Here is a 12,550-nt window from a genome sequence, read left to right on the forward strand (position 1 = left end):
TATATATATATATATATATAATTTGTGCTGATTGAATTATCAAAATATTATGTGCTGATATATTCTCTCTGCCGCTCTTCTTGCTCTCCGGTGAGGACAGATGAGCTCTGTGCGTGTATGTTGGTGTGTGACAGCGATACCGAGAGTGTCTCTGATTGGCCGAGCGGGTGGATGCTGTGCACCAATAGCTGTCTGAACTGTACAAAGAGATCTTCTCCCTCCCCCATACAATTCAGTAACACAACCACAATGCTCAGTGTAGGGAGGAGAGGATCTACATATGCCATGCAGTGGCGTTATACTTCATTTTATTCTTCATTTTCACGATGGATGGATATTGTTTGAGGATGTCACGTGGTTGGAATATGGATTTTGTCTTGACGCTCTCCTTTTCTCTAGACGGGAATTGATGTATTTTATTGAGAGAAGGATGGAAAAGACAATAGGATGCCGAGACTGGCGATGGCGAGCTCTTTTGTGGCATTTTGCATTGTGGACTACATTGGATGCACAGACTCGTTATAGCATCCCAGAGGAACTCAAACGGGGTTCCGTGGTGGGGAATCTGGCCAAAGATCTATCTTTGGGGCTATCTGAGATATTTGAGCGCAAGCTGCGTGTCGCCTCCGAGGCTGGTAAGCAGTATTTCAGCGTGGATGCGGGGAAGGGCGAGCTGTTGGTCAGCGACAGAATAGACAGAGAGGCTTTGTGCGGACAAAGCGCAAGCTGCGTGCTCCCCCTGCAGGTCGTCATTGAGGACCCGCTGCAATTGCATAGAATTGAGGTTGAAATCCGAGACGTTAATGATAACTCTCCCAGTTTTACTTCGAATGAGTTATCCTTCAAATTAGCCGAATCTGCAGCGGTGGGCAGGCGTTTTCCTTTGAAGAGTGCAGTGGATCCTGACGTGGGAAGCAACTCAATTAAATCATATACTCTCAGTAAAAATGACTGCTGTTCCCTTCGAATAAAAGAAATAGAGGGTGGAAAACCCGTCCCTGAGCTAGTGCTGGATAAGCCTTTAGACAGAGAGAAGAAGGCTGTTCATAAAATATTATTAACTGCATTTGATGGAGGAAGTCCGACTCGATCAGGCACTTCAGAAATTACTATAAATGTACTTGACAGCAATGATAACTTTCCGGTTTTTGAGAGAAATCTCTACAAAGTAACCGTGGGTGAAAATGGTGTGAAAGGGACTGTTATTATCAGACCAAAAGCAACAGACGCAGATGAAGGGTTGAATGGCGAAATTGGCTTTTCATTTGGCTCCACGACTCCAGATTCTGTGCTATCCATGTTCGACATGAATCCCGTTACTGGTGAGATCACTTTAAAGGAAAAATTAGACTATGAGACAACAAAGTCATACGACATTGATATAACTGCTAAAGATAAAGGTAGCCCTGAGATGGAGGGTCATTGTCGTGTGCAGGTTGATGTGAAGGACTCCAATGATAATCCTCCTGAAATCGTCCTCACCTCACAGCCAAAACCTGTGCGTGAGGATGCCCCGAGTGGAAGTGTTGTCGCCCTCATAAGTGCTCGTGATCTTGACTCGGGTCAGAATGGTAATGTCACGTTACACCTGAAAGAGGGCTCTCCTTTTGCCCTAAAAAGTTCTTTTTCTAACGTTTACGCGCTGGTCACCAGTGCTGCTTTAGACCGAGAGAGTGTATCTGAGTATAATATTGAGATTACAGCCACTGATGGAGGCTTTCCTCCTCTCTCTAGTCAGAAAATGATAGCTGTCAGCATCACTGACGTGAATGACAACCCTCCTGTGTTCTCTCAGAGCTCGTACAATGTTTATTTGAGAGAGAATGGAGTAGCAGGCTCGATACTGTATTCGGTGTCAGCAAGTGACCCGGATGCTGGTGAAAATGCCAAAGTGTCTTACTCTGTTGTGGACTCGAAAGTGCACGACGTGTCCGTGTCATCTTACGTTTACGTGAACTCGGAGAATGGCAGCATCTACAGCATGCACTCGTTTGACTACGAGAAAGTCAAAGTGTTTTGGGTTCAGGTTGAGGCGAAGGACCAGGGCTCCCCGTCTCTCAGTAGCAACGCCACCGTCCACGTTTTCATCCTGGACCAGAACGACAACGCCCCCGCTGTCATATACCCCTCCCCCCACGCCGCCTCCCACCTGAGGGTGCCCCGCTCGGCCAAGGCGGGCCACCTGCTCACCAAGGTGACGGCCGTGGACGCCGACTCGGGCCACAACGCCTGGATCTCGTACAAAGTGGCGGAGGCCACGGACGCCTCTCTGTTCACGATCAATTTGTACACGGGGGAGGTGAGGACCAAACGCGCCGTGTACGAGCACGACGACTCCTCTCAGAAGCTGATCGTTGAAGTCAAAGACGACGGGGAGCCGGTCCAGTCGGCCACCGTCACGCTGTCCATCCTGCTGGAGGACGGCGTGAGCGAGCCCGTGTTGGAGCTGAGACACAAGGCGTCCGAGCCCGGCAAGAAAGGCGGCAGGATCACACTTTATTTGATCGTGGCTCTCGCCTCGGTGTCCGTGCTCTCTCTGCTCACTTTGCTCGTCTTGGGCGTCAAATGCATGAAGAGCAGCACGAGCGGCGCCACTTGCTGCGTGCGGCGGCCCATCCACGTTGGTCAAGCCCAGTAGCACCACTGACTTTAAGGAGGTCATCAGCGTCCTGGATGCTTCTTTGCCTGACAGCACCTGGACCTTTGAGAGCCAGCAGGTGAGGGGATAATTGTCAAATGAAGTGACATGAACTGAGAATTCAAGGGGTTGTTATGTCTCAAGTTTAGTCAATGGCAACATTTCAACTTCCTGATTGGCATGTTGCACAGGTGTTGTTTTTATCCATCCATCCATGTTTTAACCCGCTTTTGCTCGGGGTCGTGCTGGAACCTATCCCAGCTGACTTCTGGCAGTTGGCGGGGTACACCCTGAACTGGTTGCCAGCCAATCGTATTGTCTTTCTTCCACCTTAAAACGATCTCAAACAACATGCCGTGTTAGTAAAAGTTAAAGTAACAGTAGATTGCATTAAAAATAAAAATCACAATAAATGAATAAAAAGAATAAAATCACATCGTAGTAGTCGTAGTAGTGGTCATGTGAAGTCAGCAGCAGATAAAAACAGGCATTGCATGAGTCGCGTGAGGTTGGTAGTGAGGCGCGTACAACTGAATGAGGTAGTGTTGCTCATTTTCCCTATTTATTGTTTTACTTGTAGTTTTATTCTCGATTTTTGTGGCTTTATTTAAATGCTGGTATGGACGAGCCATTCCATTTGCTGATCCTAAGCCCCGATGAGGGAGGCTTAGAATCAGGCAGGGCATCCATCTTCACTGATAAGCAAATGAGCATTGACATTGGAGAAGGCTCATCCAAAACCCAAATAGGAGAAATCTCGGAGGAAAGTTTTTTTTGTTTTTCGGGAATATCTGATGTGAATATATATTTAGCTTGTTGCATTGTTTTGTTTTGTTTTTGTTTTTTTTTGCTGCATAATTGAATATAATATTCCACCTTTTATTTATCACAACAACACTTTTGACCACTATTGTGCAGCTTTTTTGTCCAATTTGTGGGGTTGACCAGTTTGGATATGGCGCCCCCGTATGGGTGAAAATACTTTCACAACTTTTTTTTTTCACCACCCCGGAACACGTGAATGAACTAAAAAGATGCACTGGAATGGAATGCGTTTTGGGAGCCTTTCAGACTGTTTTTCCTCGTTACGAAAGCAGCACAGTATATTTGCACATCGTTATCATTTCACTTTTTTTGGTTGAAGTTGTTCCTCAAGCTTTGAGTTGGGGGGAGAATGAAACACGTTTCCAGCATATGCGTGTACGTGGGAAAGTGTGTGCGTGAGTGAGAGACTTTTGTCTGCGTCTGCGTGTAAGTTCCAATGAGGGGGGAAGGCCTCTGTGTCCTCTCCCCGCCCACGAGTGGAGCGAGGCGGGAGAGAGCAGCCAGAGCGAAGTTGAAGTGTGGGGGGAAAATGTTGAGTTTTTCGGCCTCGTTTCCCCCAGAAAATCGGCGGTCATGATCGCGTTAAAATTTCCCGTCACTCGCGTCAAGCGGATATACTCACCACCGAACTGGTCGGGCTCGTCTTAACCCAACACAATAATGGATACCAAACGGTGAGGGGAGAAGTTTCAGCGTTTTCCCGGACAATGGACTCCAGGCAGAGGAAGCGCCCCGGAGGAGGGGGCCAGCTGTCGCGGCTCTGCTGCTTTCTGGCCTGTCTCTCCTCCGCTTCCGCCCAGCTCAGCTACTCGGTGTCGGAGGAGCTCAGTCCGGGATCCATCGTGGGGAACATCGCTAAAGATCTTGGCCTGAGCACTCAGGGGATTGTCCGAAGGGGGCTGCGTGTGGTGTCTGAATCAGACACTCCGTATTTTGAGGTGAGGCAAGCGACTGGAGATTTGGTGATTAAGCAGCAGATTGACAGAGAGCAGATGTGCGAGTTGAGCTCGTCCTGCTCACTACACCTTCAGATACTTTTATCGGACCCTTTGGAGATCCAGCGCGCCGTGGTGGACATCGTAGACGTCAACGACAACGCTCCGAATTTTTCAACTAGCAGCGTGTCTTTGGAAGTATCCGAGGCGGCCGCGCAGGGCACGAGATTCCGCTTGGAGAGCGCGCACGACCCGGACGTGGGTACCAACTCATTGCGCACGTACCATCTTGCAGAAAATGACTTTTTTATATTGAATGTGGAGACTAAAAGTGACGGCAGCAAGTTTCCAGAGCTTGTGGTGGACAAACTTCTTGATAGGGAGGCGCAGGCTTCCTTCGAGCTGCTGCTCACGGCTGTGGACGGGGGGCAGCCGCAAAAATCTGGCTCGACGCTGCTTCTCATTAAAGTTTTGGACGTAAATGACAACGCACCTATTTTTGAGGAGTCTGTCAAAAAAGTGAGCCTGTTAGAGAATGTCGCACTGGGCACTTTAGTGACGAAACTGAACGCCACGGACGCGGATTCAGGTCGCAATGGAGAAATATCATTCATGTTTAGTAAATACACGCCCGAGCGTGTCGTTAAACTCTTCACCGTGGATACGAAGAGCGGGGAGATTCGCGTGAACGGCGAAGTGGATTACGAGAAAGCTCCATCCTATCACATCACGGTGCAGGCCCGAGATGGTGGCTCCCCAGCGATGGAGGGCTCCTGCAACGTCATCGTCGACGTCATCGACGTCAATGACAACGTGCCAGAGGTCACGCTGACGTCACTCACAAGCCCCATCCAAGAAGACTCCGCCCCTGAGACGGTGATAGCCCTCATCAGTGCTCGGGATCTGGACTCGGGCAAGAATGGGGAGGTTAGTTTAACAATTCCGCAAGGTCTGCCATTCAAACTCAACTCAGCCTTTGGCATGCACTACAGCCTCACCACATCCGGGTCCCTCGACCGTGAGATCGAGTCTGAGTACAAAGTGGTCATCAAGGCCACCGATGGCGGCTCGCCTCCCATGTCGTCTCAAACCACCTTTGTGGTGAAGCTGTCTGACGTCAACGACAACTCCCCTACCTTCTCCCAAAACTCCTACTCGGTGGACATCCCTGAGAATAACGCTCCGAGCGCTCCCATCACCGTTGTCTCGGCAACTGACCCGGACCTGGGGGACAATGCCCGCATCACCTACTCCATTCTTCCCAGCATGGTCCAGGGCTCACCCATCTCCTCCTATGTCTACATTAATCCAGAGAGCGGCCAGATCTTCAGCATGCGTTCCTTGGATCACGAGCAGCTTAAGGCCTTCCGTATTGAGGTCCAGGCCCGGGACGCCGGGACGCCCTCCAGGACCGCCAACGTCACTGTCCATGTGTTTGTGGTGGATGTGAACGACAACGCACCCATGATTGTCCACCCTGCGTTTCCACAAGACAAAGGACTGCAGCTCAGTGTGCCACCGTCTGCTGGACCGGGGTATCTCATAAACAAACTTGTGGGGGTGGATGCCGACAGCGGGCACAATGCCTGGTTGTTTTACTCCATCGCCCCCGGGCTTCATGCTGGCATGTTTCGTATCGGGGCGCACTCTGGCGACCTCCGCACAGCCCGCAAGTGGGCCGAGGAGGAAGAAGGCTCCACTTATGACATTGTGGTCATCATCCAAGACAATGGTGAGCCGCCAAAGTCCAGCTGGGTGAACATTACGGTCACGGTGGAGGAGAAGGGAGTCGCGGATGACGCTCCGGCGAGACCTCACCACACACCATTCTCCCCGCGCGGCGGGATGTCGGACATCACCTTGTACCTCATTATCTCTCTCGCCTGTGTATCAGCTGTGTCTTTTATCACTTTCGCCGTCCTCATGGTGCGTTGCCTGAGGCACCGCGGGCACGGAATGGGCGACTCCGACTGCTGCTACTGCTGCTACGGTAATCATCGGTCTGGGCGCTACCACCAAAGGCCCAGCAAGGACCTGCACCTGCAGCTCAACACGGACGGGCCCATCCGTTACATGGAGGTGGTGGGAGGCCCCCAGGATCCACACACGCGCACTTATAGGCCCTGCTACTCCACCATATCCAGCAGGAGTGACTTTGTGTTCATGAAGACGCCCATGCTGAGTCACAACAACACGCTTAACACCACTCTCAGCAGAAAGCACCTTATGAACTCGGCCGGTGAGGTGAGGATTTTAATGTGGGTTTGGGGGGGGGTTCCACAAAGTGTCTCAGAGAATCATTCTCCCTGGCCACAAACTTAGCCACTCCTGTACCACGAATTCCGCCATTCCAATGCTCATTTGTTTATTTAGTAGTTTGGTTGCCATAGCAGTGAGATTTTTATAGTGGAGCCCCACAAAATTGCTCATTTTGGACAACCAATTCTCCGTTATTTACGAAAAAATGTACCTATTCACTGTTTTTGTGCTCAAATGCCAAGTCTACGTGATCGATTTAGTGGCATCGTTGAGCCAAGGAACGATGTTGACGAGTTGGAAGGAGCTTCCGTTTGCCAGGTCATAACTTTGTCAGGTTGAAAAAAGTTCTTTGACGCCACTATGTAGCATATATAGGAAATGATAAAGCTTTTTGGATGGGCGTCAATCATCTCCCGCTGCAAACTACAACCACTGACAGTTAACCTAATTAGATAAATCTGCATAATTGCCCAAATCATTTTTAACCTGTTACTGAATCAGTTAAAAAAAATGCCAATGACTTGGCAATTCTGCTGTTTCACTACTGATATAGTTCAATCGGAACAGTTTTTAAAAATTACATTATTATCTTTTTAAAGGCAGAATTTTGGATACAGCTCTTTAATTGAATCATACCATATTTTCAAGTGAATGTTTCTTAGTCTTCAGGCGTAGTTGCCCCCGTGTTTCCAGTAGATGAATAGGAAGAAACAGCAGATTTAAAAAAAAAAGGAAAAAAAAAACAAACCAAAAAAGTTCCCGTCATGTTGATTTAATGGCTGAGAGGAAGACGACAGCAGAGAAAGAGGCAGGTGGGCTAAGGAAAGAAAATACTCAAAGGAATGCAAGAAAAAAACCCTCACTATGGTTCAGAACAGGAAATCACGGGGTCACTTGTATGACCCCTGACTTCCTGTTGTCCACTGATGAATAGTCGCAGCACTCTGCTCTTACTTCCTTGGTCAAAATGGTGCCTCTTTGAAGAGTGTAATGTATGAATCGTTTTTCAGGAGGGGTGAATTAACCCAAAGCCATCATGTACAGCACAAAACAGGTTGCGCTTTCTGTCAAATGCTTTCTCCATCATGTCGTTTCTCACCAAGCTTTTTAACATACTTCCTCCGTACTGAATTAGCTTCGCCCCTGAGGTCAGCACATTGCCATCTGCCGCAGTGTTCCACGTGACACGTGCTTTCAATGAGGACAAGAGAACTAGTGAGGAAGAGAAGAGAAAGGGCCGGGTGGCTTTACGCACATGGCGGCAAACGGCGCTTGCTTTCATGCTTGTGGAACGGCGGCCATCATGTTAGCGCCCTTGCTTGTGGTTGTGAGCATTAAGTTGGACACATAAAGAACCTCACGATATAGCGGGTAATTTTAGAAATGGGCCGTGAGCTCCAGTGACTCATGCTCCCTCGCTACCATGTCAGTTCTTTTGTAATGTGCTGCTCCGGAACACTTGGTTTTACATGCCCTTGGCGATGTTTAAAAATAGAGCGTGTGTCCTTCCTTTCCATCAGCTCACCACTGAAAGCATCCATTCCCATTTCGGCAGCTTTAAAGTAATCAATACCAAGGTGTTGTGTTAGCTCTTCCAGGTGTGTTTACGTGCAGGCTGGTCAGGTTGTTATGCAAATACTGTACAGCAGACTCGTATGGACATTTTCAAGCATCACATGCACCGAACTGGCTCATGCAGTTCTGGGAAAATGTCCTCAGGGTTTTGTCAGTTACCTGCTCGTGTTTGTTTATTCAGAGCAAACACACGTCACGTTTCCTAGTGGATGTGTTCTTCCTATCAGTAGCAATTGAACGGAGATGGGATAGATGGGGAATTCGACATCCTAGTGCTTGCTTTTATAACAACAGATAGGGTTGTGTGTGTATGTGCCTGAGAGAGCAGCAGAACAAAAAAATGACTTCCTCCTTTCAGTTAGAGCACCAGGTGCAGTCCAGCCAAACTATTTTAAACATCATACAGTTTATCAACTCTCCCTCCCAGAGTGTCCCCCCCCCCACACACACACACACACATGCACAATACACCAGATGGGTGGAAGCATATTTTGTCTGCCCCAAAAAATCTATTTCTACTAGTTGAATCATACTTCATATGATACACAATTACATCAGTACTTTTTATGTTTTATTTCAGCATGACAGATGTTCGCCAGATGCTCTCATGCACCAGTGAGACAACCGAGGCAGGTCATAATTCGTTTGTCTAGCTCAAATATGTGACAGATGCCGACTAAAAGTGCCTTAAGATGGTATGAAAGGTCAAATCCACACTCTGGTGGGATGAGATGCACTCCGACCTGGCCCCTGGAGTCTATACAGCGCCAAGTATCGCACCGACAGGATGTTGAAGCCTTTTATCCAAGCAGCGTTTGTTTGATAGTCTTTGTCCCTGACCTCGATGTTGTTTGTGTGCCGGAGCCACACAGATGGAATGCTGGGCCTCTTTCTGGATATTCGCCTTCACTCGTGGCTCAATCGCTTTGTGTCAGATGGAACACACATGCCCGCACTCATCGGAGGCGTCCGTTTTTAGAATGCAACCATTGGCCAAGCTGTGGAGGAGGATTGAGATCGACCATCCTCTTCTCATTCACAACCGCTGTGGTTTCATTTTGGAATGGATGCTGATATTTACCTTTGTCTTTGCGTAGTTTTTTTTTTATTTTTTTATTTTTTTATTGAGTGATGTGGGAGGAAAGTGCGCATTATTATCATGAAAATAACATTCTTCTGAGCATCTTTCAGCTTTCCATCCTTCCCCTGGCGGTCAAACAACTCTTTTAATAATGCACCGCATCATCTTTGCCGCCACTCGCTCCGAGGAGCTCTCGTATCGAATAGGCAGCACGAATGGAGCTCTGCCAGCCTCCATTCACTGCATCAGTGCACAACAAGAGAAGCTGGGAAGAAGTAGAAAAGATGTGAACAGTCAGGACTAGTTGCCCCGTAGTGCGTTCTCATGAGGATTTAGTAAGATTTTGTACGGAAAGTGGGAAAACGGGCCATCCATCCATTTCCTGTCCCCCTGTTTCATTGTCACAGGAGGCTGGAGCCTATCGCAACTGTCTTGAAAGATGAAATGATGAACAGGTATTGAAACGATCCTTCAGCTGCATGACCTCTTGAAACTGCATTTTTGTGCCCCATGAGAGAAGTTTTGCACCAGATCATTTATAGCCTCTCTCTAATCTTCTTCCGCAGTCTTCAAATTTTTGCACAATTTCCACCTTGTTTAATCTAGAAAGATGTAATTAGGAAGTCACATGAATGTTAAGAGACATGGGAGAGAAAAAAAAACAGGCGCATAGTCAACTTTTCCATTTGATGCCTGTTTGTTCCTTGTCTCTTCCTCATCAAGCAGACGTTTTAGGTTTGCTTCTCCCATTCTGATTTTCCATTTTGTGTCTGAGTAGTATGTGGCGCTCCAGTTCCTGCATCTATTTATGCTGCTCATTTTGCATTTTCTGATCCACAACTGTTGGAACAACATGCGTGCAGAGGTTCATTTGGTCTTGCTGCAAGACTGCAACCACCCACATGCACACGCTTGCGCACGCACAGATGTGTCAGCCACAAAAACAACATCACATGAAATCCAGTGAGAAACCTCCTCATCAAATGTGTTGACCTTGGATGTGCTGCTCATGTTGCGACCTTTCTTCTCTTTGCAGCAAAAGCCTCCCAACAATGACTGGCGTTTTAACCAGGGAGCAAGACCAGGACCCAGCGGGTGAGTAAACATGACCACCTCTTACTCACACACACAGAATGATGATGATGTTGATGATGACGGGTGAAGAAAAATGAGAAATAGCTCATAAGTGCCTATTACATTGTGGTTACATGATTTAAAAAACCCAAATGTGAGGTAGGTTTTGTTTTTTCCCCCTCACACACTCCTCAGTGATGGATCCCTGTTTTCTAAAATGGCTGCCGCAGCCTCCTCTCCCCCTCCCCCTGGCGTTCCTCTCCTCTCTGCTTGCTCAGGACTGCAGATGAGCGATGGTGGCCAGAGCTGATGGGGGAGGGGCGATGCAGTTGTTCTCGCCTCCTTCCCTGACATCCGAGAGGCGTTTCGAATCAAACCGACGCCATGGGGGATTTCTGCCTTCCAAACAATGCGTTTTGGGGCAATATGTGGGACTTGCTGCCAATTGCAGCTTCGTGCACATGTTATTTTTCTCCATGTTGTCATGGGGTAACATTTCATCATGATTAGTGCACAACATGATGCTGTGTTAGTCCTTAAATCAATACTGCTGAGGTAATGGATACATCAAGCAAACCTTGCAAGGTTTGCTTCTCATGCGTGATGTGTAAATAGGCACTGATAAGATTCTAAATGGCGAGCTGGATCATGAATTCTACCTTTATTAAAATAGCAATAATGTGAGTGAATTAGAGCAGACCTCCACCTGGGCTGAACAGTCACTTTGAAGAAGCAAAGAATTGTCTATCTTCATAGATCTCCACTTCTTGCAGGATTATTTAATATTGACACGAGGATTCATGATTTCTTTTTTTTTCTTGACAAATGAAGACAGTAGAACCACGTGATTTCTGCCAGGTCATGACGATAATGAATGATCAATTTAAAGAAAGCCATATTCGTAAACAGTAAATGGCTGCTGTTGACTTAATCCAACTGACACACATATACTGGCCAACAAAATGACCTCCCCTTTGTGGATACCAAAAAAATGCTCAATTTTGAATGACACTGTCAGAATTATTTGTTCACCAATGCGTTTCCTCTTGTGGTTTTACTTTGTCAGTGTCGTCAAACTGCATTGCATCAAACTGAGCCGTTTCTAACACAGTACGACAATTGCACAACACTACAAAATATAATACAAAATGAAGGCCGGCGCCACAGTGTCAGTCAAAATTGCAGCTTTTGTCTTGGATCTCTTTGGGTTGTGCAAGTGTACATTTGCAAAGTAAACATGTCTGTCAGTTTCTATAACATGTTGTGTTTTTAGTCCCCACATGCCATACGGTACACATATACGATGGACGCCGAAGAGTGGGACAAGGTACTCATTTAGAGCTGGAAAGTTTGGCCACTCTCTGCCCTTTGTAGCTGACCAGCGTTTGCGAAACTGAATTAGTCCTGATTGGTTTATAAGGGCGGAGAGTTTCCTGTGATTAGTGCACCCAGGCTGAGTGCGTGTGTGTAGCTGTATCTAACTCATAGAGCTTGTGTTAGTCTCCCTAAAAGTTTGATGGGGTTTGTTGAGCCGTGTGCATTTAGGCCACAATGCCTGCTGTGGCGTTGGAAGGACTGTGGCACTTTTTTTGCGTGCAGTGTCGTGCCATATTTATATATGTGTGTGCAAAACCAAACAAAATGGAGCTTGTGTAATTTCCTTGGGCTTTACTGTGTTGCCTCAATGTTTGTGTGTGCATAGTGGTTGTAGCCCAACAGTATCACATGTGGCTTCTCGAGTAATTTATCAAGTGGACGGCGGGGAAGACGACGTGTTGCTCTCTTGAGGTCAACATGCAGGGGCAGCGTGCGGTTATCTGCAGACTAAGGCTCGATGTGCCTAAAATGTCCCCGGTGAGGCAATAAAACATGGCTGGAGGATATAAACGCTGGCCTGGTCGGGTTGAGCGTCCTCCCTCTGGACCGCAAGTCTCCATCTTGCCCACAGGAAGTGATAATGCTGACCACAGGAAGAGCTCAACAGCCACAGGATGTGATAAGTGAGATGCTCGTTTAGCCTAAATGAAGCGCTCACTTTTTATCTTTCGTGATGAGAGGGAGGTGGCGGCTTCAAGCTAGGGCCTGGCTCTCACTGGCTGGAAGAAGAAAAACACTGTCCAGTTTTGGAAAGCAGGTGTCGGGGCATGTAAGCCCCCCCCCCCC

At 47.7% G+C, this 12,550-nt stretch overlaps 1 protein-coding gene across 2 annotated transcripts in view; it reads left to right on the forward strand.

Annotated features, from left to right (window-relative positions):
* The first annotated feature begins 3,925 nt into the window (after window positions 1-3,925).
* Window positions 3,926-12,550, forward strand: part of pcdh1g32 (protocadherin 1 gamma 32) — a 14,217-nt gene continuing 5,592 nt past the window's right edge. The window contains exons 1-3 of one of the 2 annotated variants that reach the window (XM_019883958.1): window positions 3,926-6,642; window positions 10,350-10,408; window positions 11,661-11,714. In XM_019883958.1, coding sequence (XP_019739517.1) covers window positions 4,171-6,642; window positions 10,350-10,408; window positions 11,661-11,714 — 2,585 coding nt within the window. In that variant the 5' untranslated portion in view covers window positions 3,926-4,170. The remainder of the gene's footprint in view (window positions 6,643-10,349; window positions 10,409-11,660; window positions 11,715-12,550) is intronic. The other variant, XM_019883959.1, reaches the window with a different exon arrangement.

This window comes from Hippocampus comes, unplaced genomic scaffold, assembly GCF_001891065.2.
Source record: "Hippocampus comes isolate QL1 unplaced genomic scaffold, H_comes_QL1_v1.1 scaffold156, whole genome shotgun sequence".
Lineage (NCBI taxonomy): Eukaryota > Metazoa > Chordata > Actinopteri > Syngnathiformes > Syngnathidae > Hippocampus > Hippocampus comes.